General features: G+C 40.9%; 1 protein-coding gene across 2 annotated transcripts in view; it reads right to left on the minus strand.

Moving 5' to 3' along the window:
• rptor (regulatory associated protein of MTOR, complex 1) overlaps positions 1-23090 on the minus strand; it is a 256743-nt gene that overhangs the window by 215345 nt on the left and 18308 nt on the right. For both annotated transcript variants that reach the window (XM_084044061.1, XM_084044060.1), the window contains exons 3-4: positions 13470-13572; positions 8083-8165 (exon numbers count right to left, since the gene is read on the minus strand). In XM_084044061.1, coding sequence (XP_083900187.1) covers positions 8083-8165; positions 13470-13572 — 186 coding nt within the window. The remainder of the gene's footprint in view (positions 1-8082; positions 8166-13469; positions 13573-23090) is intronic.

Consider the following 23090-nt stretch of genomic DNA (forward strand, 5'->3'; position numbering starts at 1 on the left):
AGAAAAATGCATGAAAGAGAATTTTAAAAAGCAGGGCACGATGCAGACCAAGACAGAGAATGAATGAAGAGAGTCTGAGGGTTAAGTGAGACATTTTAACCCATTAAGACCTGGAACTGTGTCATTTTTAGATTTGAGCTAAAAAGCATTATTTTACACTTTATTCAAAACACTTTATTCTTTATTCAAAAATAGCAGATATACAAGCTCATAGCGCGGCACCGAGTGCTGCGCTATGAGCTTGTAGATCTGCTATTATTGAAAAATCGTGAAAATGTGTGCAAATCTTCTGAATATATATATATTTAAAGCGAACATTTTAAAGCGAACTCAAATATTTGCTTCAGGGGGTCCATGGAACAAAATATTTTGATGGGGGTTCGCGGCCAAATACATATCATTTTGGGGGTCCTTGACATGAAAAAGATTGAGCACCACTGATATAGAAACATACGTTTATCAGAAAACTGTTGAGATTTAGGAGACATGTAGAATCGGCTTCAGGTCTCAATGGGTTAATATAAGTCATTTCATGCATTTCTATGGGCCCAGGGTTCTGAAACAAAAATTTAAAACAATCTGCCCCGTGGCTGAATCTGCCCCCATGATGCTCTTTTATTATATCTGCATGCCTCTGGAGAGGCTTGTGCCAGACAACCATGGGGAAACAGCAAAGTAAGCTATCTATCCATCAGCCTTCAGGTAAAGGCTGATGGATAGCTTACATCAGTGGTTCTCAAACTGTTTCATGTCAAGGACCCCCAAAATTATATGTATAAGGCCACGGACCCCCCATCTCAAAATATTGTGTTCCAGGAGCCCGCAGAAGGAATAGCCAAAGCATACAATAATTAAAGTGGTTAAAATGATTTTGACGCTGGCACACCACCAAGGGCCCCTGCCTGGGGGTCCCCGGACCCCACTTTGAGAACCAATGGCTTACAATACTGTCAAATTAAAGGAGCCTGTAAGGAGGAAAGCGAGAGGCACCAAGAAAAGCTCAAACAAAGACCATTGTGTCTGCGTGTCGGGCTAGAGTGACGAAGGATGAAGACATTTAACCTGAGCCTCTGTTGGCCCACCGCCAAGAATGTATATGAAGCAGCTTTGCAGCCAGCAGTTGGGTGTCACTTTCATTCAAACTCTTTATGAGTGAGTGGCTCTGCTAGCAAGCTATGATAGCACTGCATCAGAGGGAACACACAGCACACACACACACAAAATAATTATGCAGAACTTGTAAAACGCTAAATTGCATACTTACGATGTACTGTTAACCCTAGGACACAATCTATTAACCCATTGAGGCATGAGGTTCCGATTCTACAAAATGTCTTCTAAATCCTAACTGTTTTCTGAAAAACGTATGTCAGTGGTTCTCAAACTTTTTCATGTCAAGGACCCCAAAATGTATAATATGTATTTGGCCGCGGACCCCCATCTCAAAATATTTTGTTCCAGGGACCCCCAGAAGCAAAGATTTGAGTTACAAATGTTACGCTTTCAAAAATATCTATTCAAAGATTTCCACACATTTTCTCGATTTTTCAAAAATAGCAGATCTACAAGCTCGTAGCGCGGCACTCGGTGCCGCGCTAGGAGCTTGTAGATCTGCTATTTTTGAATAGCCAAAGTGTAAAATAATGCCTTTTTTGCTCAAATCAAAAAGTGACACAGATGCGTTCCAGGTCGTAATGGCTTAAATTGCCGTTTTAAACCGTACGTGCCACATCTTGGCCATGTCATGCTGCAATGATATTGTTTCACCCAAAAGGCCAACAATCACTCAGCGACGAAAAGTATGTTTTCATTGCACCTGGGTCGTTGGACACACTACTAGCGAGGCTAAATATGGCACAGGAAGCCAGCTATGGCAAGCTGCACCCCAAGGGGCACATCCAAGGCCCAAAATAGGAAAAATGCACAGTTGGACAGTCAGTACATAGGGGTGATTTGCATCCACAGTGCAAGCAGGTCGACTCCAAGCCAGGAATAAGCGCGGTGATAGAGGCCGTTATGTCATCATTTATCAATCTAGTGCAAGTAAAAAGCAGACGGAAAAAATACATTTATATAGCAAACAAGAAAAGGAGCAAATTGAGGATCGACACAAGAGGATTGATTGAAAATGGATTAAACCAATGCTGATGAAAGTTAAGTTAAAGGACGACTTCACCGATTTTCAACCTATCTTCATATAATTGGTCCTCACTAATACTCATGATAAAATGGTACCATTTTTTTCTACTTGGTCTGTGTCTCATAGGAGGGCTGTGGATAGTCCAGAACCCCGTCTACCAGTGACATCATTATTAGGCATGTTTTTTTTTTACAACAAGATTTCACATTTTTTATTTAGATTTTTATCAACACGAGAACAATGGCTTATTTTATTGCATTGCTTGGATTCCCCATTGATGATGTCACTGGTAGACGGGACTCTGAACTGTCCACAGCCCTCCTCTGAGACACAGACCGAGTAGATTTTTTTTTTTTTACCATTTTATCATGAGTATTAGTGAGGACCAATTATATGAAGATAGGTTGAAAATCTGTGAAGTCGTCCTTTAAGAGAGATTAAAAGAGGAGGTATAGGGGTAAAGAAACAGGGGCAGCAGCCGCGACAGTGTTGTTTACACTGTGTTCACCGACTAACAAGGGTCAATGTGAGTCCAGAGGGCAAACTGAGGGATTGAGTCACTGCAAAAACAGCACTCACCGAGTATATGACATGAACAGGGGGGTGCTGCTACTATTGGCCTATTGACAATCCTGAGTTCATTTAAACCCTTGAGTGTAAAAATGTTCAATTTTTAGTACGCAGAGTTAAATGAACACAATCGCGATTTACAGTGTAGCCTCTGCCGATTCAAGTTACACTCGTACTTAACCCATTAAGACCTGGAACGCATCAGTGTCACTTTTTTATTTGAGCTAAAAAGCATTATTTTACACTTTTGGCTATTCAAAAATAGCAGATATACAAGCTCGTAGCGCGGCACCGAGTGCCGCGCTACGAGCTTGTAGATCTGCTATTTTTGAAAAATCGTGAAAATGTGTGCAAATCTTTGAATATATATATTGTTTTAAAGCGAACATTTTTAACTCAAATCTTTGCTTCTGGGGGGGGGTCACTGGAACCAAATATTAGGGGTCCTTGATATGAAAAAGTTTGAGCACCACTGATAAAGAAACATACGTTTTTTTCAGAATACTGTTGGGATTTAAAGGGCATTTGTAGAATCGGCTTCAGGTCTTAAGGGGCTAACACGCAATTTGTCATCATTTTGAGAGAAGCCGAGCGGGTTAGGCTTCACGTAATCACATATTATGAACATTCTAGTTGTCTAGGTGTAGCAGCACTGAGAAGATGCACTGCTCTGTTTCGTGTGCATTTGGTCTCCTGCAGTGCACCGAGTCCTAGGGCTAGAGAAGGAAGAGCAGCGCTCTCACCCTCCCACACACACGCCTCCATCATCGACCCCACAGGGTGATCTACAGTGAGCCCACGCTGTTTCAGCTCCTCTCTCTCTCTCTCTCTCTCTCTCCATCTCTGAATATCTGTGCTCCTTTCGCCTCAGCCTTTCCTTTGCCTCCTAACCAGTGGTGGAAAGTAACTAAGTACATTTACTTAAGTACTGTACTTAAATACAATTTTGAGGTATTTGTACTTTACTTGAGTATTCCCAATACTTTTACTTCTACTCCACTACATCTCAGAGGCAAATATTGTACTTTTACTCCACTACATTTACTTGAAAACTTTAGTTACTAGTTACTTTTCCGATATAAATTGTGATATAATGAAACATTAACCACTTTAAACCTATTTTATACCTCGGCTATTTGAAAATAGCAGATCTACAAGCTCACAACGCGTCGCTTTGCGACGCGTTGTGAGCTTGTAGATCGGCTATTTTCAAATATTTTGTACTTTTACTTTTGGTACTTTAAGTACATTTTGAGGCCAATACTTTTGTACTTTTACTCAAGTCCATTTTTAATTCTGGACTTTTACTTGTAACAGAGTATTTTTATATTGCAGTATTGGTACTTTTACTTAAGTAAATAATTTGAGTACTTTTTCCACCAATGCTCCTAACTCACTTTCTCTGGAGATGTGCTCTCCATCTCGCTCCATCCTGTGTGCGAAAAAAATACATTTCCATCTAAACCTGGTTTAGTGTTTCACCGCTGATGGCACGAGCTGTTTTTTTTGGGGGGGGGAGGTAGGAGGAGGTGGCTTTCAGAAAACGGGTGACATAAGTACAGTATATGTGTTCAAAACGTTTCTTTTGCGATAAGTTATTGTGCGATTAATAACCCGTTAAGGCCTGAGGTTCCCATTCTACAAAATGTCTTCTAAATCTTAACTGTCTTTTTTTGAAAAAAAACTTATGTTGCCATGGCAGTGGTTCTCAAAGTTTTTCATGTCAAGGACCCCCAAAATGTATATGTATTTGGCCGCCGACCCCCATCTCAAAATGTTTAGTTCCAGGGACCCCCAGAAGCAAAGATTTGAGTTACAAATATCCACTTTAAAAATATATATATTCAATGATTTGCTAAATAAATCTCGATTTGAAAAAAAATAGCAGATCTACAAGCTCGTAGCGCGGCACCGAGTGCCGCGCTACGAGCTTGTAGATCTGCTATTTTTGAATAGCCAAAGTGTAAAATAATGCTTTTTTTAGCTCAAATCAAAAAAAGGACACAGACGCGTTCCCGGTCTTAATGGGTTAAAGCAACAATATTATGCGAGTATATGCTCATTGGGTTAACTCGTCCCCCCCCGTTGCCTCCTCTATCCTGCCGTGGTGCCGTTTTCTCCTCCATACTCCTCGCCCTCCTCCTCCTCCTCCCGCCTCCTGTCAAACCCTCTTACTCATGCCCTGCCTTCTCCGTTCCATTAGCGCGCATGTGAGCTTGGGGTGTGACAAGTGTTTTCTCTCACAACCCCCACCATCACCATGCAACACATCCATCAGTAGTACACACATCTACCTCCTCACTGAGGAGAAACATCCTTCTTTTTTCTTTCACTTTGTCCCCCCTTTGACCGTTTCTCCTCATTTGCGCGCCAGCTGCTTCAGAGCGCCTTATAAGGAGCTGGGTAATTGGGGGACCGTACCATGTCCCCCTTATGGCATATGGGGAGGAGGAGGGGCTAGGGGGTTTATTATGAGTTTGAATGTATTATTACAATTGTGAAGAAATGTACTTTGATATTTCAGTTGTATTGTAATATCGTTTAGTTCAGTCGTTTAAGTTTTTTTTTTTTTTTTTTACACGTTGTGTGCCAGAGGTTTATTAAAATAGGGTACATCTAGTGCCAGCATATCTTCCATCCACTTACGTCAATATGTTTCGTGCTGTAGAAGCCCCGACGCGGAAGTGCATGTAAACAAAGCGTGCGTGCGAGACGGCAGAGGGTCCCGACTAACGCCTGGAACAATAATATTTCTAACGCGATCCTCCGTTGCAGAGTGATCGCCGATCGAAAACGGCTGGCTTCCACCACGAAATGGAGATATTAAGCTTTTAGTCACGGAGATAACATTGGAGAGGCCGACCGGAAGCATTTTTGACATGGATCCACATCCGGCCTCTCCTTCTCAGAGACTCCCTTGGATGATCCCAAAGTTTCGTTAGAGCGCCCCACGTGGGAAAAACATATACAAATCGGGAACAGGAGACGAACCCGCGACACGCTGTCATGCTGGATTACCAGTTTATGTGGTATGCGCCTGGACCGCTAGGCCAGCGGACGCCCCAGTTCAGTTGTTTAAGTCGACCTCCTTTGTTTTTGATTTATTGATTGTCACATTTTTATTCAATTGTTATTGGAAAAATAAAAGAGGAAAAATGACATTTTAAAGAAACTACACAAGTCTCCTGGTGTCTCTCTTGCCGACCAACTCGGTCCCTGGCGGCTTGTATTCATATTCTTGTGTTGTTGAACAAGTGTTCCACCTTTGTACACATAAACATATGAAACAAACCATCAAATATACACTCACACACAGTCACAGAGTCAAACCATCAAATATACACTCACACACAGTCACAGAGTCAAACCATCAAATATACACTCATACACAGTCACAGAGTCAAACCATCAAATATACACTCACACACAGTCACAGAGTCAAACCATCAAATATACACTCATACACAGTCACAGAGTCAAACCATCAAATATACACTCACACAAAGTCACAGAGTCAAACCATCAAATCAGTGTTGATTTCGTCGACTAAAACTGTGACGAAAAATGTTAGTCGACTACGTTTTTTCACTGAGGAAAACTAGATAAAAACTAAATAAAAACTAAGCTATGATGACTACAACTAAGACTAAATATACTGACAATTTAGTCAACAAATAAAAACTAGACTAAAATGAGATCCAGTAGTACTAAGACAAGTCATTTTATGTTTGGTGTCGGGTGTTGCGCTCTGAAAATAGCAGATCTACAAGCTCACAACTCAAAGCTGCGACGCGTTGTGAGCTTATAGATCTGCTATTTTCAGCATGCAACCAAGTGTAAAATCAGCCATTACAACGCCATCAAGGCACCGCCAAAATACATTTTAGTCGACTAAATCAACTGTAGATTTAGTTGACTAAAAATCTTATGATATTTAGACGACTAAAACCAGACTAACAGTAAAACATTCCAGATGACTAAAATATGACTAAAACTAAATGGAATTTTATTCAAAAGACTATGACTAAAACTAAATCAAAATTTGCTGTCAAAATCAACACTGCATCAAATATACACTCACACACAGTCAGAGTCAAACTATCAAATATACACTCACACACAGTAAACACAAACACAGGAAAATGTACATGGAGTGTCTGTCACACTGGTAACTCTTCTCAGACTTGAAAAGAGTGTCTTCAGGGTAAGAAAGTCTGATTAAAAGCAACATCTGATCTCACACTGCTCTGCTCTGGGATCTGTTGCTTGTGGAACAGAGCAGAACGCAAACACACAGTTGAGAGGCTGGGTGGTTTATTATTATGTGACGCAACGCACTCTGACACTCTGTGCAATCACACAGTGGTGTAGAAGGAAAGCGTTTGAAATTCTTTTCAGCGCCTACTTGAGTGGCGTGTGGATAGGTAAAGGTGACAACCACAGGAATGACAGCTTATCTGAAAATATCTTGATTGTGCCCTGAAATAGAAACTCCAAGGATCTGGTATACAAAGCATTGTAGACAAGTAAGACGCGCGAACGCGGGAAGCGAACGCAGCTTGAAAATAACAATAAGAAGAATAGAAAGGAATGAGCAATTAGAAAGTAGTTTTTTTTTGTGGCAAAAATAAGGCTAAAACACACCATTGTAGTAGTTATTGCCCCCCCCCCAAAGAAAATCATATTTATTTGACTGTATCTGGCTCTGTTTTTCCTAAAAGTGCAAATTAGTCATTTGGAATCCCATGTTACAGCATAGCTAGCTAGCAAGAAGACATCTCAAACTGTCCTCAAACTAAGGCGTTTTCAACTTGCCATCCGGCCTGAAATATGCACAAATGACATGGAATTCTTAGATATCCCAATAGATGAACTCCTGTAGATGTTATTTTTGACTGTAGCTGCTATATTTCTCTCAGAGGAGTGTAATTAGTCACCCAGGGGCAGGCGGATTTCAGCCACACTGTAGTGCACTCTGAGATCTGTCAGCAGCCAATGAGAGCGTGAGTCACATGGGGGCGCGGCTGCACACAGGCAGTGCACAGACAGACAGACAGACAGACAGACAGACAGACACACAACCCGAGCACGGTTTCATAGTAAGCTCACTTGCGCCGAATGCGTGCCTCCTTCCGCTGCGTTCGCAACAATGGAGTAGTTTATAAACTACTGTCACAGGTCTGTATGCAGCATGCTTCATCTGTGTGCGTGTGTGTGTGCGTGTGCGTGTGTGCGTGTGTGCGTGCGCGTGCGTGTGCGTGCGTGTGCGTGTGTGTGTGTGTGTGTGTGAGAGAGAGAGAGACAGTATTAACACCACATGTCACAGAGAAGGGGCAGAAAGAGGAGAAAGAGTTTCATGAGAACTCACTCACCCTGGGTTGCCAGTTCTCATATTGCTTCTGCAGATTGGCCCCAATGGTCTCCAGGGCTTTCTGTGGGCTCATCGACAGAGGGTCTGGCGAGTAAACAAACACACAAGAGGTAGTGTGAGCACACTGATATCCACAGGTGTCACGCCCGGCACACAAACACTTTATTCAACACAGGGACCTTGTAAAAAAAATAAGGCAAATACAAATTCATCAACCCATATAATTTATATCTTAAAGGACAACTTTAGTTTTTTACAACCAAGGTTTATATTTTAGCTTGTAATTAAAGAAAATAAAAGACGAATGTTCTTTTTTTTTCATGTACTGCTTTCTACAGTTTTGGCATTCTGTCCGGTGGCTAAATATGCCTTTTTTACACAATAAAAAAAAAGATGTGAGTTATTGGGGGCTAGAAGAGATACTGTAAATAATAATAAAGAAAACACAGGGTTATTGTGTAAAAAAAATACATATTTAGCCACCGGACAGAATGCCCCCGCCCACTGTAAAAAAAGATCACGAAAATTGCTAAAACTATAGAAAGCAGTACATTTAAACATTTTAACACTAATATTTTATTTACTTTAATTACAATCTAAAACATAAACCTTGGTTGTAAAAAACTTAAGTTGTCCTTTAACCCATTAAAACTGAGGCGAATCTTTAAAAAAAATCGAAATCCTAATCTATAAAAAAAAAAAAAAAAAATCACGATTTTTCAAAAATAGCAGATCTACAAGCTCGTAGCGCGGCACTCGGTGCCGCGCTACGAGCTTGTATATCTGCTATTTTTGAATAGCCAAAGAAATCTAAAGTGACACAGATGCGTTCCAGGTCTTAATGGGTTTTATAATGACTGATGAAAAACAAATCTAGCCCCATTAATACAGAACCAACTTCATTAGCAATGTGAAGGAAAAACAGCTGTCAGTATGAGCGTGACCAGGCATTTCTTTATGAATCTGCACATTTCCTCAGACAAAGGTGTTTGGGGAAAAGTGGCAAGTGCACCACGGGGTTGAAATAATGATGAGAGAATGTGTCAATATGGCATAAAGAGCTGCAGGATATGGATTGAGTGAGGGGGATATCAAATTATGCCCAGCAGGCAGAGAATAACATATTGACAGAAAATTGCAGGAGATATCGATATCCTTTATGCAGGGACAATTAAAGCATTGTGATTGTTGTTGATGATGAATGAAGCTTCAACGAGAAAATGTAGATCAGCATTATGAGTCTATTTGCAAGGCTTTGATGTGATAACTCAATATGAAAATGTGCATATGAATTAGTAGCGTTCTGCAATTGCGCCAGTTAACGTATTATTGTGGTTATCTAATTCAATTGACAACGATCATTAACGCATATCAGTGGCTGCAAAACTATCTGTCTATCCTAACACTGCTCTCAACTATGAGTGTACAAGTACAGGGGGGCGAAACTTTGTGGAACGTTTTGCCAACGGATCTAAAACTATAGACATATTGTTTATCCCATTAAGACCTGGAACTGTGTCATTTTTAGATTTGAGCTAAAAAGCATTATTTTACACTTTGGGCTATTCAAAAATAGAAGATATACAAGCTCATAGCACCGAGTGCCGCGCTATTTTTGAAAATGTGTGAAAATGTGTGCAAATCTTTGACTATATATATTTTTAAAGCGAACATTTTTAACTAAAATCTTTGCCTCTGGGGGTCCCTAGAACAAAATATTTTGATGCGGCCAAATACATATCATTTTGGGGGTCCTTGACCCCCAAATGATCAGTGAAAGAGCACTGAAAATGCATTTTCTGTTTAACACATTTATTGCCTAGAACGAGTTAACTCGTTTTTAGTTTTTCATCACTTACTTGCCAAGATCGAATTAACTCGTTTTTAGTAAAAAAAAATAATGCAATTTCTTTTTTTTTTTACTTTCTTTTTTTTAATTTGACCCAAAGACCAAGGAGATATCATTTTTCGAAGATCTAGACTCTCATCCACTTCCTTGTTAACTTGAAAACTTTTACATTTTGTATCTCAGCTCCTGAGTACTTTTTTTTTTCATTGAAAAATCTCTGGCATGAATAATAATAGGCAGTGAAAATAATTCAGGCAGTCGAGCTGGAGAGACATGGGAGACTCCTGAACAAACACTCTATAGCAATGAGTACTATCAGAATATAGAGCTATTTAATACTTATTTCAACCAAAGTAAATCAATAAACCAAAGTAAATATATATATATATTTTTTTTCTTGTACTTGATTGTTCTTTGCGAGTTACTTGGCTTTACTCTTAGAGAGGCATGTCATCTGCAGAGCTCGTACAACTAGCCTGTGTAAATGTGCTAAGCTACCAAAAATAAAAATCAGTTGTTGATAAATGAACAGCCAATCTTCAGAATGTGTACACCGTGGCTCTCGTCTACAACAACATCATCAGGTGTGTTTGCTGTCAAATCGTTATACATATTATAATTGCCATGACATTTTCTAAAGAAGTCACTCTCAACACGGGTGTATTTATAACCTTCGAGCCTCTGAGAAAGTATTTCTTTAGCAATTTATGATCTACAATTTGATCATGTCTGGCTATATATAATCCCTTGTGCGCATTACAACTGTCGACAATTGTGTACCAAATTGTTAAGCTGTATTTAGCCAGAAGGACCTGCAAGCGTGCCTTCAGTGTAATGGACAAAATGTCCTCTCCAATTGCAGCACTGCTGAACATACATAAGAAATGGAGAGGGAGTGATCAGCAGATGTCCAACAGGCCAACTTCCCCAGAAGCTTTAAACAAGCCCAATAATCCACTTGATGGTTTTATTTTAGAGCAGTGGTTCTTAACCCTTTCAGGCCGCGACCCCCAAAATAATCATATTTGTACTGGGGACCCCCCACCCTGACAAGCTCTTGGAATTGAGGCATTAAATTGAGTTTGCCTCGGTTCCATTGTGAAAATAGCCGATCAACATGCTCACAACGCCTCGTGTTGCGTGGTGTTAGTAGATCGGCTATTTTCAAAAATGTTTCCTCTAATATTTGACAATTTGGCCAATGTTTAACCATTTTTGGTAGTATATACATTGTTGATTAATTTCGACGCAGTAATGGTTTAGCACGTGCTAAAGCCTCCCCTGGTCCCGGCAGAGTAGTTCCGGAGAAACGGACTGAGGGGCCCTGTCTTTCCCTAAGAGGACTGAACGTGGGTAGCTACTGGGACTTAAGTCGGGGCTTGATTAGTAAGAATCGGCCTCAGGCCTCAATGGGTTAAGCAAATAATCTGGGGACCCCCCAAAATCATTTTGGTACCCCCCTGGGAGTCCAGACCGACAGGTTGAGATGGGAATCACTGTTTTAGAGCCTCTTAAGCATTCTGTTGGAAGCATGCGTGGCAATGTCAACAGAAGTCATAGATGCGATGCTGATTACTGTGTTGACACCATAGACTGTAAAAAATTAATGGACAAAGCCACTCCCCTGCTTTCTACAGACCGAAAATGAAGCCGATAGTTCAGGAACGTGTATCCTCCCATCTTTAATATATAAAGTTGGCCACGCCGGAACTCAAACGCTATTGGTTGAGACCAGACATGTGACCCGGGAACCGGAAAACAACCCCCAAAGAATGCTATTGGTTGGGTAGCTTGTCAATCAAGAGCGGGGCGGGGAATGAATGCTATTGGTTGTGTAGGTTGTCAATCAAATCATCCCGCGCCTCCTGGAGCATAGCCTACTATATTGTCAATTTTATAATAAATAGGACCATAATTTAGCAAAACGCATATCCTGATGATTGAAAGGAGACTTTAAACTAGCGACTGGAAGCATATAGAATTTATGACAATTTTTATTACGGTAAGAAAATCTAGTCTAAAGTTTGTCAAAAAACCCATTCACTTGCGTTAAAATAAATTATTTCTGACACCGCAGGTCGGCGCAGGGTAAAACAGTGCCACACTCTGGCCATTCATAAGCTTCCGTGTTGGGCTCATCGTAAATATCCAAGCCTTGGCCCTTGGTTGACACTGACACTGTTTTTCGGTACCACGGACAGCGGCAGCACCAAGGACAGGGCTTTTTTCCTGAAGCCCAGGAACCAATCAACAGGAACGAGGCTCTGGGCAGCTCTCTCATGGCCGTGTCATTGTTGTTCAGTCATTTTAGCAGATGTAACAGCCTTGTTGTCCAGTGTATGTCCATTCACCAGTTTGGAACACCCCCAGACCTCCACGTTTTGCGACTCGAAGAGATTGTAACTAAAGGAGTTTATCTGACTTGGAGGGGCACCAGCAATTTCTCCTCCTACACCGTTCATAAAGCACGGCACATTTGATGTTCATAGAATAGAGGTTTAGTCCTGACCCCTTCCAAAAATTTGTCGGTACACATGCGATTACTGACAACATTAACCCATTAAGACCTGGAAAGCATCTGTGTCACTTTTCATTTGAGCTAAAAAGCATTATTTTACACGTTGGCTATTCAAAAATAGCAGATATACAAGCTCGTAGCGCGGCACCGAGTGCCGCGCTACGAGCTTCTAGATCTGCTATTTTTGAAAACTCAAGAAAATGTGTGCAAATTAATATATTTATATTCTTTCAAAGCGAACATTTGTAACTCAAATCTTTGCTTCTGGGGGGTCCCTGGAACAACATATTTTGAGATGGGGGTCCGTGGCCAAATGCATATCATTTTGGGGGTCCTTCACATGAAAAAGTTTGAGCACCACTGATATATAAACATAGGTTTTTCAGAAAACTGTTAGGATTTAGAAGACATATTTTGTAGAATCGGTCTCAGGTCTTAAAGGGTTAAGAGACATATTCAAAGATAGGTAGACATGTCTGTACAGCGAGGGAAAAGAGAGAGGGAGAGAGAGAGCGAGAGAGACTGAAGGAGGGAGGGAGAGAGAGTGGAGCTACCATGATGATGCTCCTTGAGTTTTATTTATTTTTTCATTTTTGCATGCTGTGTTGTGTTGACTGGCACGCCTCAAAAGTAACCACAATCATTTCTAATGAAGCTTACCCAAACCCAGTGGACCCACAGGCTAGTGTGTACATATTCAATTACACAGACAGGATATAATGACTATTCTCAAATCAGCGCCTCTCCTCTCCTCTGCTGTGCTGTGCTCAGTGTTGCCAGATTCTGTGAGAGAAACAAGCAACCAGGTCTGGGAAAACCAGCCCAAAAGAAGCGACTATGGGCCACATGAGCACTTTAACATATACGTCAGCTATTTGAAAATAGCAGATCTACAAGCTCACAACGCGTCGCATCGCGGCGCTGCGCTGCGCTGCGCTGCGCTGTGCTGTGCTGTGCTGCGCTGCGCTGTGCTGTGCTGTGCTGTGCTGCGCTGTGCTGTGCGCGTTACATATTCACTCACCTATCCAGCACTCCAGCCGTGCACAGGGGGAGGTCTTGACCACATCAGGAGGGTCTACTCCTACGTTGAGACACAGGACCAGGGCTACGCTCACCGTCTTCATCTGAGAAAAAGAGGGAGGGAATAACAGTTAATAGATCTAAAAGCATAAGCAAGCCCTACTTCCATCTTCAACGGGTATTGCATAACCGAAGGGGCGCATGTGTGTGTTCCGGCACGGAATACAAATCTACACAAATAAGACACAGAATGGGTCCTATTGGTTACATTCTGAACACAATCGGAATAGAATTAACACTAATGTGGAGGACTGCTACAGTGATATTGCATTGGTTAACCCATTAAGACCTGGAACTGTGTCATTTTTAGATTTGAGCTATAAAAGCATTATTTTACACTTTGGGCTATTCAAAAATAGCAGATATACAAGCTCATAGCGCGGCACCGAGTGCCGCGCTACGAGCTTGTAGATCTGCTATTTTTGAAAATTCGTGAAAATGTGTGCAAATCTTTGAATATATATATTTTTAAAGCGAACATTTTTAACTCAAATCTTTGCTTCTGGGGGTCCCTGGAACAAAATATTTTGATGGGGGTCCGCGGCCAAATACATATAATTTTGGGGGTCCTTGACATGAAAAAGATTGAGCACCACTGATATAGAAACATACTTTTTTCAGATAACTGTTTTAGGAGACATGTAGAATCGGCTTCAGGTCTCAATGGGTTAAAGGCACGCATGAGAGCAAATATAAACGTGTCTGGTGTGCGTGCACAAATACATACATAGACCTTGCCCTCTGGCACCAGTGTTCATTTTGACAGCACATTTTATTTTATTTTTTTGTCACAGTCTTTTGAATAGTCATCTGAAATATTTTAGTTTTAGTCTAGTTTTACTTGACTAAATACCTTAAGATTTTAGTCAACTAAATCTACAGTCGATTTAGTCGACAAAAATCTTGGCAGGCCTTGATGTAAATGTGATCGTAAATGCCTGATTTATATGAAAACAGCTGATCTACAAGCTCACAACGCATTGCAGACTCATTGTGAGCTTGTAGATCAGCTATTTTCAGAGTGTGACACCCACACGCAGCCTCTAGTCCTCCATAACATTTTTGTCTAGTATTTATTTCTTGACGAAATGGTCAATATATTTAGTCATAGTTTTTGTCATCATAGCTTAGTTTTTTATTCAGTTTTTATATAGTTTTCGTCACTGAAAAAAAGGTAGTCGACAAACATTCTTCGTCATAGTTTTCTATCTGTGTCACTTTAGATTTATTTGGCTATTCAAAAATAGCAGATATACAAGCTCATAGCACGAGCTTGTAGATCTGCTATTTTTGAAAAATCGTTAAAAAAATATTTTATATCTTTTTTTCAAAAAACGTTTTTACCTCTACGTGGTGTAGAGGGAAAAACACCTCTTTGCCAAAAATAGTCTATCTAATCTACAAGTAGATCTGCTATTTTTGGCTTAAGTTCTCCTCAGAATAGGGATGCTAGGGTTCAAGTGGTTAATGTAAAAAAAATAATCCTATCACAAAGATTTGGCGGCCCCCCTGTATATTGCATTACATTATAGTCATTTAGCAGACGCTTTCATCCAAAGCGACTTACAATAAGTGTATTCAACATAGGTAGGCAGGTAGAAAACGACTAATCACCAGAAGTCTTAAGTGCATTCTCTTCTAAAACAAGCAATTAAGAGTATACCTAGCGCTAAGGTAAAAGTGCAATATATCAGCTACCTACTTTCTTAAACAGATGAGACAAATAGGAAAATCAAATGAGCAAGAGCTAAAACAAATAAGTGTATCGAATAAACAAGATCCAATAAAACAAGAGCTCGTACAAATAATTGACAACAAGTAGGCAAGGCTAAGAGGGAGGGTCAGGGTAGTGTTTCTTGAAAAGGAGGGTTTTCAGCCTGCGGCGAAAGATGGGTAGTGACTCTGCCATCCTGACATCAGTAACTCTGAGGACCCCCTAGGGGTCCCGGACCCCCTGTTGAAGACCTCTGCTTTACACACTATGAGCATTGCCCAACTCTATAATGTATATACCAGGGGTCTTCAACGTTTTCAGGCCAAGGACCCCCTAGCTGAGAGAGAGATGAAACAGGGACCCCCACTATGTATACAATTGTGTGTCATCTTTGTTGTTTTACTTGGTCTGCTCTTTTTTCCCTCTACACCAAACCTCTTTGCCAAAAATAGCAGATCTACAAGCTCACAACGCCTCGCGCTGCGAGGCGTTGTGAGCTTGTAGATCTGCTATTTTTGGCTAAAGTTCTCCTCAGAAAAGGGATGCTAGGGTTCAAGTGGTTCATGTAAAAAAATATCCTATCACACAAAGATTTGGCGGACCCCCTGTAGTAACTTTGAGGACCCCCTAGGGGTCCCGGACCCCCTGTTGAAGACCTCTGGTATATACCATCTACGAACAGGCCGGAGATCACCAAAACTAATCAGACTTTAATGAAGCGTAATCAAGCGTTAAGTGTTAATCAAGCGTCTACCTACACGGTGCAGCATGATGACAACGCTGTCAAACCATGGCCCGGGAATTGTGCTGACGACATTAACTTATTGTTCAACTCCCCAACTGCTTCCCACTGTGGAGCTGCAGAGACCGGCAGAGAAAAAAGATGTACTACTGAACAGCTCCTAGATATGAATGTTTGTGACGGCTGGAATATGAAGCAGAGGAGAATCGTGCACCTTCTCCTCCGACGAGGTCTGACAGGCATATACTAGCGCTGTGGTGCTGTTGTGCACACAGTAGGGTTGTGCTGATTGATGGTGACATGGTGATGATGATGGAGCCTGAACGATATGGGATTTTTGAGACTTAAGGATTTTAGAAGGGTAAAATGTACCAATTACCAACCTGATGGTCTATCTATTGTATATGGATTTTGCACTGTCATACTCAGAAGGTTGTTTTCTTAAACCAATAACTTTTATAAATAAAAAAAATATTTGAAAGGGGTAATTCACTTTAAAACACATCGGAGTCTACTCTGGCTTTTGTGTGCACCCCAGATTAACTAATTATCTGCCAATGAGGTCGTTTGACGGCTGTTTTTAGTAAGCCCACACTGCCAATGACGTCTCTTTAAAAAAAAATATATATATATATATATATATATATATATATATATATATAAAACCTTTTTTTTTTTTGCTTTTATCGCAAAGAACCAGGAGATAAAGTGATCCAAAGATTTACTGCTCCATTCAATTCCCTGTTAAAATAATAACGGAGAAATAAATCCCTGTTTTCCTGTGTTTTACTAAGTATTTTTGAGCGAAACATTCTATAACAAGCGAACAGGAATCGCGATTAGATATTTAGATCCATATCTAAATATTGCAAACAGTGTAACTTCAAACTCAATTTTAATATGTTAGACTGATTGAAAACACACGTCCCTGGTTGTGGTGACTGATATTGTCCTTCTTATGCGTGAGGGGGCCGTGGATTCTCAATTGCTTTTTTCGTTTATTTTGTTTTCATTTAAAAAAATATCTGGGGTGCACACAAAAGCCAGACTAGACGTTAAAAAGACCCCAGAAGAGTTTTAAAGTGAAATACCCCTTTAACTTATCATATTATTATAATATTAACACTTCTAATGGTATCAAGTCATTTTAGAAATGAACACTGACCAATAATAAAGAATAAATACAATTAAATAAACCTCCTGGCTGAGTCTGAGTCCGTTACAGACCATCCTTCTATAAATTACGCAAATCTCTGCGTGTCTGTGTGTGTGTCCCGCGTATCTCGAGAACCGCCCGACCGATCGTTTTCAGACGTGCATATGTATCCCAGAGGGCCCGAGGGACTGATGTAAATCCGCAAAATCCAGATATATGGAGTGCCCTGGTTTTATCAATATGACAATCAAAGTACTGACGTCATAGACTGGCCTGGACTGGACTCCATATTTGGGCATGGCTGACACGGAACTCCATATATGGGCATAAAGGTCAATCACTTATTGAGGTTTTCAATAAAGAATAACATATTTAGAAAAAAGACAAATAAGAATCAGTAATTTACAGCATTGGTTCTCAAAGTGGGGTCCGAGGACCCCCAGGGGTACTTGAGGGGGTTCCAGGGGGTCCCCCAGCTAAATGATGGACAGGGACCAAATGGACCCTTATGGGTCTGTAACTCTGAGAGTGTACAAATGGAACCATATTTTACAATATGAATTGGGGTCCCAGAGACATACATGCCATTACATGGGGGTCGGTAGCCTAATGCATGTCAAACTGGGGGTCCTTGTAATTAAAATGGTTGAAATCACTGCTAGTGAGCCGTAAAAAATCCTCTATTATGGGGGTCCCTGGCTTATCTTTTCAAATGGGGGTCTGCGGTCTAATAAGTGTCTATTTGGGGGTCCTTGGCACGAAAAAGTTTGATAACCACTGATTTACAGACCATTTTGTAACATAGGGATATACATAAATGGAAAGGTCTTTGAGTGTGGCATTTGACAAAGCTGGAAATAGGGCTAGCATTAACTAAAACGTATTAGAAATATAACCTAGTAGTGTCTTTGTTTATTATTATTAGCATTATTATTAGCATTATAGGGTGTTACAGTGTTACAGGAGGAGGGAAAACACCCTGCATATTGTGCCAATTCAACATGAGTTTGATTTAATTCGATTACCTCCAGATGCCATTAAATCCTATATTAAAATTGCCTAATTGGTAATGTGATCGGTCAGTCGGTGGGCCCCTGCAGCCCTTGGGGGCCCCCCGTTACTATGACTCAGAAATAATTAACCAAATATAGAGTTCCCACTGCAGCTACACCCAAATATGGCGTGTGCTATCATACCCAAATAACCCATATAAGGATCCATATAAGGAGTGCTCTAATCTCTTGAGTAACCATGGTGATCTAACATGGTCAAACATACTGTAGATGACGTGAGATCTCAACGCCAAACATCAAATGCACACACAGTATATGGAAAAATAGTGACATGTTCCCAAACCTAGAACACATGTCTGACAGTGACTTGGCTATAGCCAGCATCGTCAGTGTACTTCAAATGTACTCCACTGGGAGAGAGAGAGTTGGGTCAAGTAAACACAGCCATCTGAAATAGAACACACATTTATCCATAGGATGCATTGGCAAGCATTTAAATGTACACACAGTGACAATGTACACACAGACACGCGCCCTACAGCAGCCAAGAACTCAAAACTATACTTCCCACAAGAAGTTTCAAAAGCAAACCTCTCTCACACAGGAGAGCTCTCAGTCAATCCACAATCACTGTCACCCAACCCAAGCAATCCTCTGGAAGTCAGCCACCCCCAGACAAGTCCCCCCCAGTGACAGTTCCCCCAGTGCATCACTGTTACCACCATCACTGCTCACGACTGAGGAACAGGAATTTCTGTTAGCATTTCACAAAAATGCTAACAGCTTAACCCTTTAAAGACCTGGAACGCACCTGTGTCACTTTTTGATTTGAGCTAAAAAAGCATTATTTTACACTTTGGCTATTCAAAAATAGCAGATATACAAGCTCATAGCGCGGCACCGAGTGCCGCGCTACGAGCTTGTAGATCTGCTATTTTTGAAAAATTATGAAAATGTGTGCAAATCTTTGTGTATATATTTTTAAAGCTAACATTTGTAACTCAAATCTTTGCTTCTGGGGGGTCCCTGGAACAAAATGTTTTGAGATGGGGGTCCGCGGCCAAATTCATATCGTTTTGGGGGTCCTTGACATGAAAAAGTTTGAGCACCACTGACATAGAAACATACGTTTTTCAGAAAACTGTTGGGATTTAGAAGACATTTGTAGAATCGGCTTCAGGTCTAAAATGGGTTAAACTAGGGAAAATTGACAAATCCGCCAATGCTCAATTACCCATGAGCAATATCATATTGAATGGCCAACCCCATTGAGGAGAAAAACAGATACAGACAGACGGCATGTTTTCTCCATTTGGGATGGGATAGTAGGATAGTTGTATCTGCCATTATGTTTTATCATAAAATTGTCTTGGGGGTTATGTGGGCTGCAGAATTAAAAGCGTTGAATCACACTGGTGTTATGACTGCTTGTCTACTCAGTCAATGACACAGGGATCGATAGGGCAAGATAATTGCTGACGGACGTGCTCACTGCTCAGGTGGGGCCGGTGCCGAGTCACAGCTTCATCAGTGTTTGTCTTCCTTGTTAACCCTTTAAGACCGGGAACGCATTCTGTGTCACTTTAAGATTTCTTTGGCTCTATAAAAATAGCAGATATACAAGCGCTACGAGCTTGTAGATCTGCTATTTATTTTCTTTTATCGTGGAAATGTGTGCAAATCTTTAGTTTGAATGTATATATACTTTTTTAAAGCGAAAGTTTTTGACTCAAATCTTTGCTTCTGAGGATTTTACAAATGTCCTCTAAATCCTAACAGGTTTTTTTTCCTAAAGTTTTTTTTTTTTTTGTTTGTTTTTACTTATGTTGCTATATTATCAATGGTTTTCAAACTTTTTTCATGTCAAGGACCCCCAAAATAATATGTATTTGTCCGCGGACGCCCTCCCATCTAAAAAATATTTTGTTCCAGGGACCCCCAGAATCAAAGATTTGAGTTAAAAATGATTTGCACACATTTTCAAGATTTTTTCTAAAAAAATAGCAGACCTACAAGCTCATAGCGCGGCACTCGGTGCCGCGCTATGAGCTTGTAGATCTGCTATTTTTATATAGCCAAAGAAATCTTAAAATGACACACATGCGTTCCCTGTCCCGGCCTTAAAGGGTTAAGAGCCTGTGAGCGATGTCAGTAGCCACGGGACAGACCTACCAGTATGCTTAACTAACAGAAAAAGCTCAACCTTTAGAAAAGATGAAAGATCTGAACCCTCGCGGCCTCTTGGCTCCAATTAGCCATAAGGTCAAGTTGGTCAACCACAAATCTCTGCCGTCTGACAACAGCCAACGGTTCAGAGATCTATTGTAAGATGACTCATGTCATGAGTCTCAGCTCACAGGAATAATGACTACAGTAATTACAACAGCTCACGCTCCACCACATTTCTTTAACCCATTAAGACCCGAGGCCAAACAGTTTTCTGAAAAAACTGCTAGATCAGTGGTGCTCAAACTTTTTTCATGTCGAGGACCCAAAATGATATGTATTTGGCCAGAGACACCCCCCTCCCCCCCTTCAAAATATTCAGTTCCAGGGTCCCCCAGAAGCAAAGATTTGAGTTAAATATGTTTGCTTAAAAAAAATATATACATATTCAAAGCAGAGTCCTGCACGAGTCCAATTTTGAGAACCCACGCCCGCCCTGCCCGTCAAGATCAGATCCGTAGACCGACCCGTCACCCGTGATTATTTAAAAATACAAACCAGACCCGCCCCGCCCGTCAAATAAACGACCCGTTGTCCGCCCGTTTACCCGTGATTACATGCAGAGTAAAATGTAAATCCTATTGAAAAGTGTGTTGAAAAAGATTGCAGCCTTCAACAACAGCGCTACATTCAGTGGTCAGGTTCGTAAAGAAATCAAGTGAGGAGCGAGCTTAAGCCACGCGCGCGAACGCGCATGTACGCAGCACACATGTGTCGTTGTTTACGTCGTCAGATGGTTTTAATTTGAAGGTTTAAGATAACTGACCAGCGTGCTCCATGCAGTTGTGCTGTGTTAAGTTCTATGGTTAAGTTACACAAGTGACGTTGTTTGGGCGGAAACAGTGCTCTCTGATTTTCACAATCAAATGATACCCGCCTGCGATTAGTTCAGTACCGCCTGTCCCTGTACCCGTGATCTTATCAAAGTACATTTTTCACCCGTTTTCACCCGTCAAACGCGGGTACCCATCGGGTATCCGCGGGTACCCGGCCCGTTGCAGGACTCCGATTCAAAGATTTGCACAAATTTTCAAAAATAGCAGCTCATAGTGCAGCACAGAGTGACGTGCTATGAGCTTCTATATCTGCTATTTTTGAATAGCCAGCGCAAAAATCTAAAATGACACAGATGCTTTAATGGTTTAATGTAGGCCAGTACAATAGGACTGGCCAGACAATAACAGAACAATACTGGTAATAAAGAAACACTTTATGGCTAAAACACAGGCCTAAGACATTGACCCCATTGGGGAAAAGGCAGGCTGGTGTTTGCCCTTTAAAAAAACACCACAACTGAATTGACAACTGGCCCCTAGGAGATATTAAGGCCACAGTCCACCTAGGGAAAAAAAAGCCTTTACTCCCATGTCTGGCAAAATGTCAGGGAAATCTGCTGAAGAACAAGTGGTAAAAACAGCATTTTGTGTTTCTATCTCACAGATAACACAACGGGAATATCAATGAAGGCACCCCTTTGTCTTACAGACTATTTTCAGCCAGACAGAAACAGCTGAGCGAGTTCCGAACTGTCTGCAAATTGATTTTAATCTCTTCAATAATTAACTAATTTGTATCCAATGCTCAAAAATCAAACAAACCACAGACAGTATCCTTTGGGAAATCGTAGTAGTAATGCCAGGAATATACCGGTGAGTCACAAGCCAGACCCGTCACTATGGACCTATAATATGCACCGGCTCTTAACCCATTGAGACCTGAAGCCGATTCTACATGTCTCCTAAATCCCAACAGTTTTCTCAAAAACGTATGTTTCTATATCAGTGGTGCTCAATCTTTTTCATGTCAAGGACCCCCAAAATGATATGTATTTGGCCGCGGACCCCCATCAAAATGTTTTGTTCCAGGGACCCCCCAGAAGCAAAGATTTGAGTTAAAAATGTTCGCTTTAAAAATATATATATTCGAGATTTGCACACATTTTCACGAATTTTCAAAAATAGCAGATCTACAAGCTCATAGCGCGGCACTCGGTGCCGCGCTATGAGCTTGTAGATCTGCTATTTTTGTAGCCCAAAGTGTAAAATAATGCTTTTTAGCTCAAATCTAAAAATGACACAGTTCCAGGTCTTAATGGGTTAACAGGGATTATGTGCGTGCGTGCACACGCACAAGGACGCAGATTTGGGTATATAATTGGCTGCATTATAACGAGGACTACATTACGATCCAAGGTGAATTTTGCCAATGTTTGCACAGTGGACAGCAGTAACGAAGGACTGTCATACTAACAAGGACATTCATTAGACCCGTTTGCAACAGAATATTTGAATAGAGAGAGAGTTTAGTGGATGGATAATACTCTAGTTTCGTTCCGGGAGTTAATCCCTCTGACAATCCCTTATAAACATACAGCCGATTTGAACTCGATGCCAAGATGATTAACATCATAATATAAACAGCCTTAACCGATTAAGACCTGGAACGCATCTGTGTAATTTTTTTTTATTTGAGCTAAAAAGCATTATTTTACACTTTGGCCATTCAAAAATAGCAGATATACAAGCTCATAGCGCGGCACCGAGTGCCGCGCTATGAGCTTGTAGATCTGCTATTTTTGAAAAATCGTGAAAATGTGTGCAAATCTTTGAATATATATATTTTTAAAAGCGAACATTTATAACTCAAATCTTTGCTTCTGGGGGGTCCTTGGAACAAAATATTTTGAGACGGGGGTCTGCGGCCAATTACAT

This window comes from Gymnoscopelus microlampas (assembly GCF_963454915.1).
Source record: "Gymnoscopelus microlampas genome assembly, chromosome: 2".
Classification (NCBI taxonomy): domain Eukaryota; kingdom Metazoa; phylum Chordata; class Actinopteri; order Myctophiformes; family Myctophidae; genus Gymnoscopelus; species Gymnoscopelus microlampas.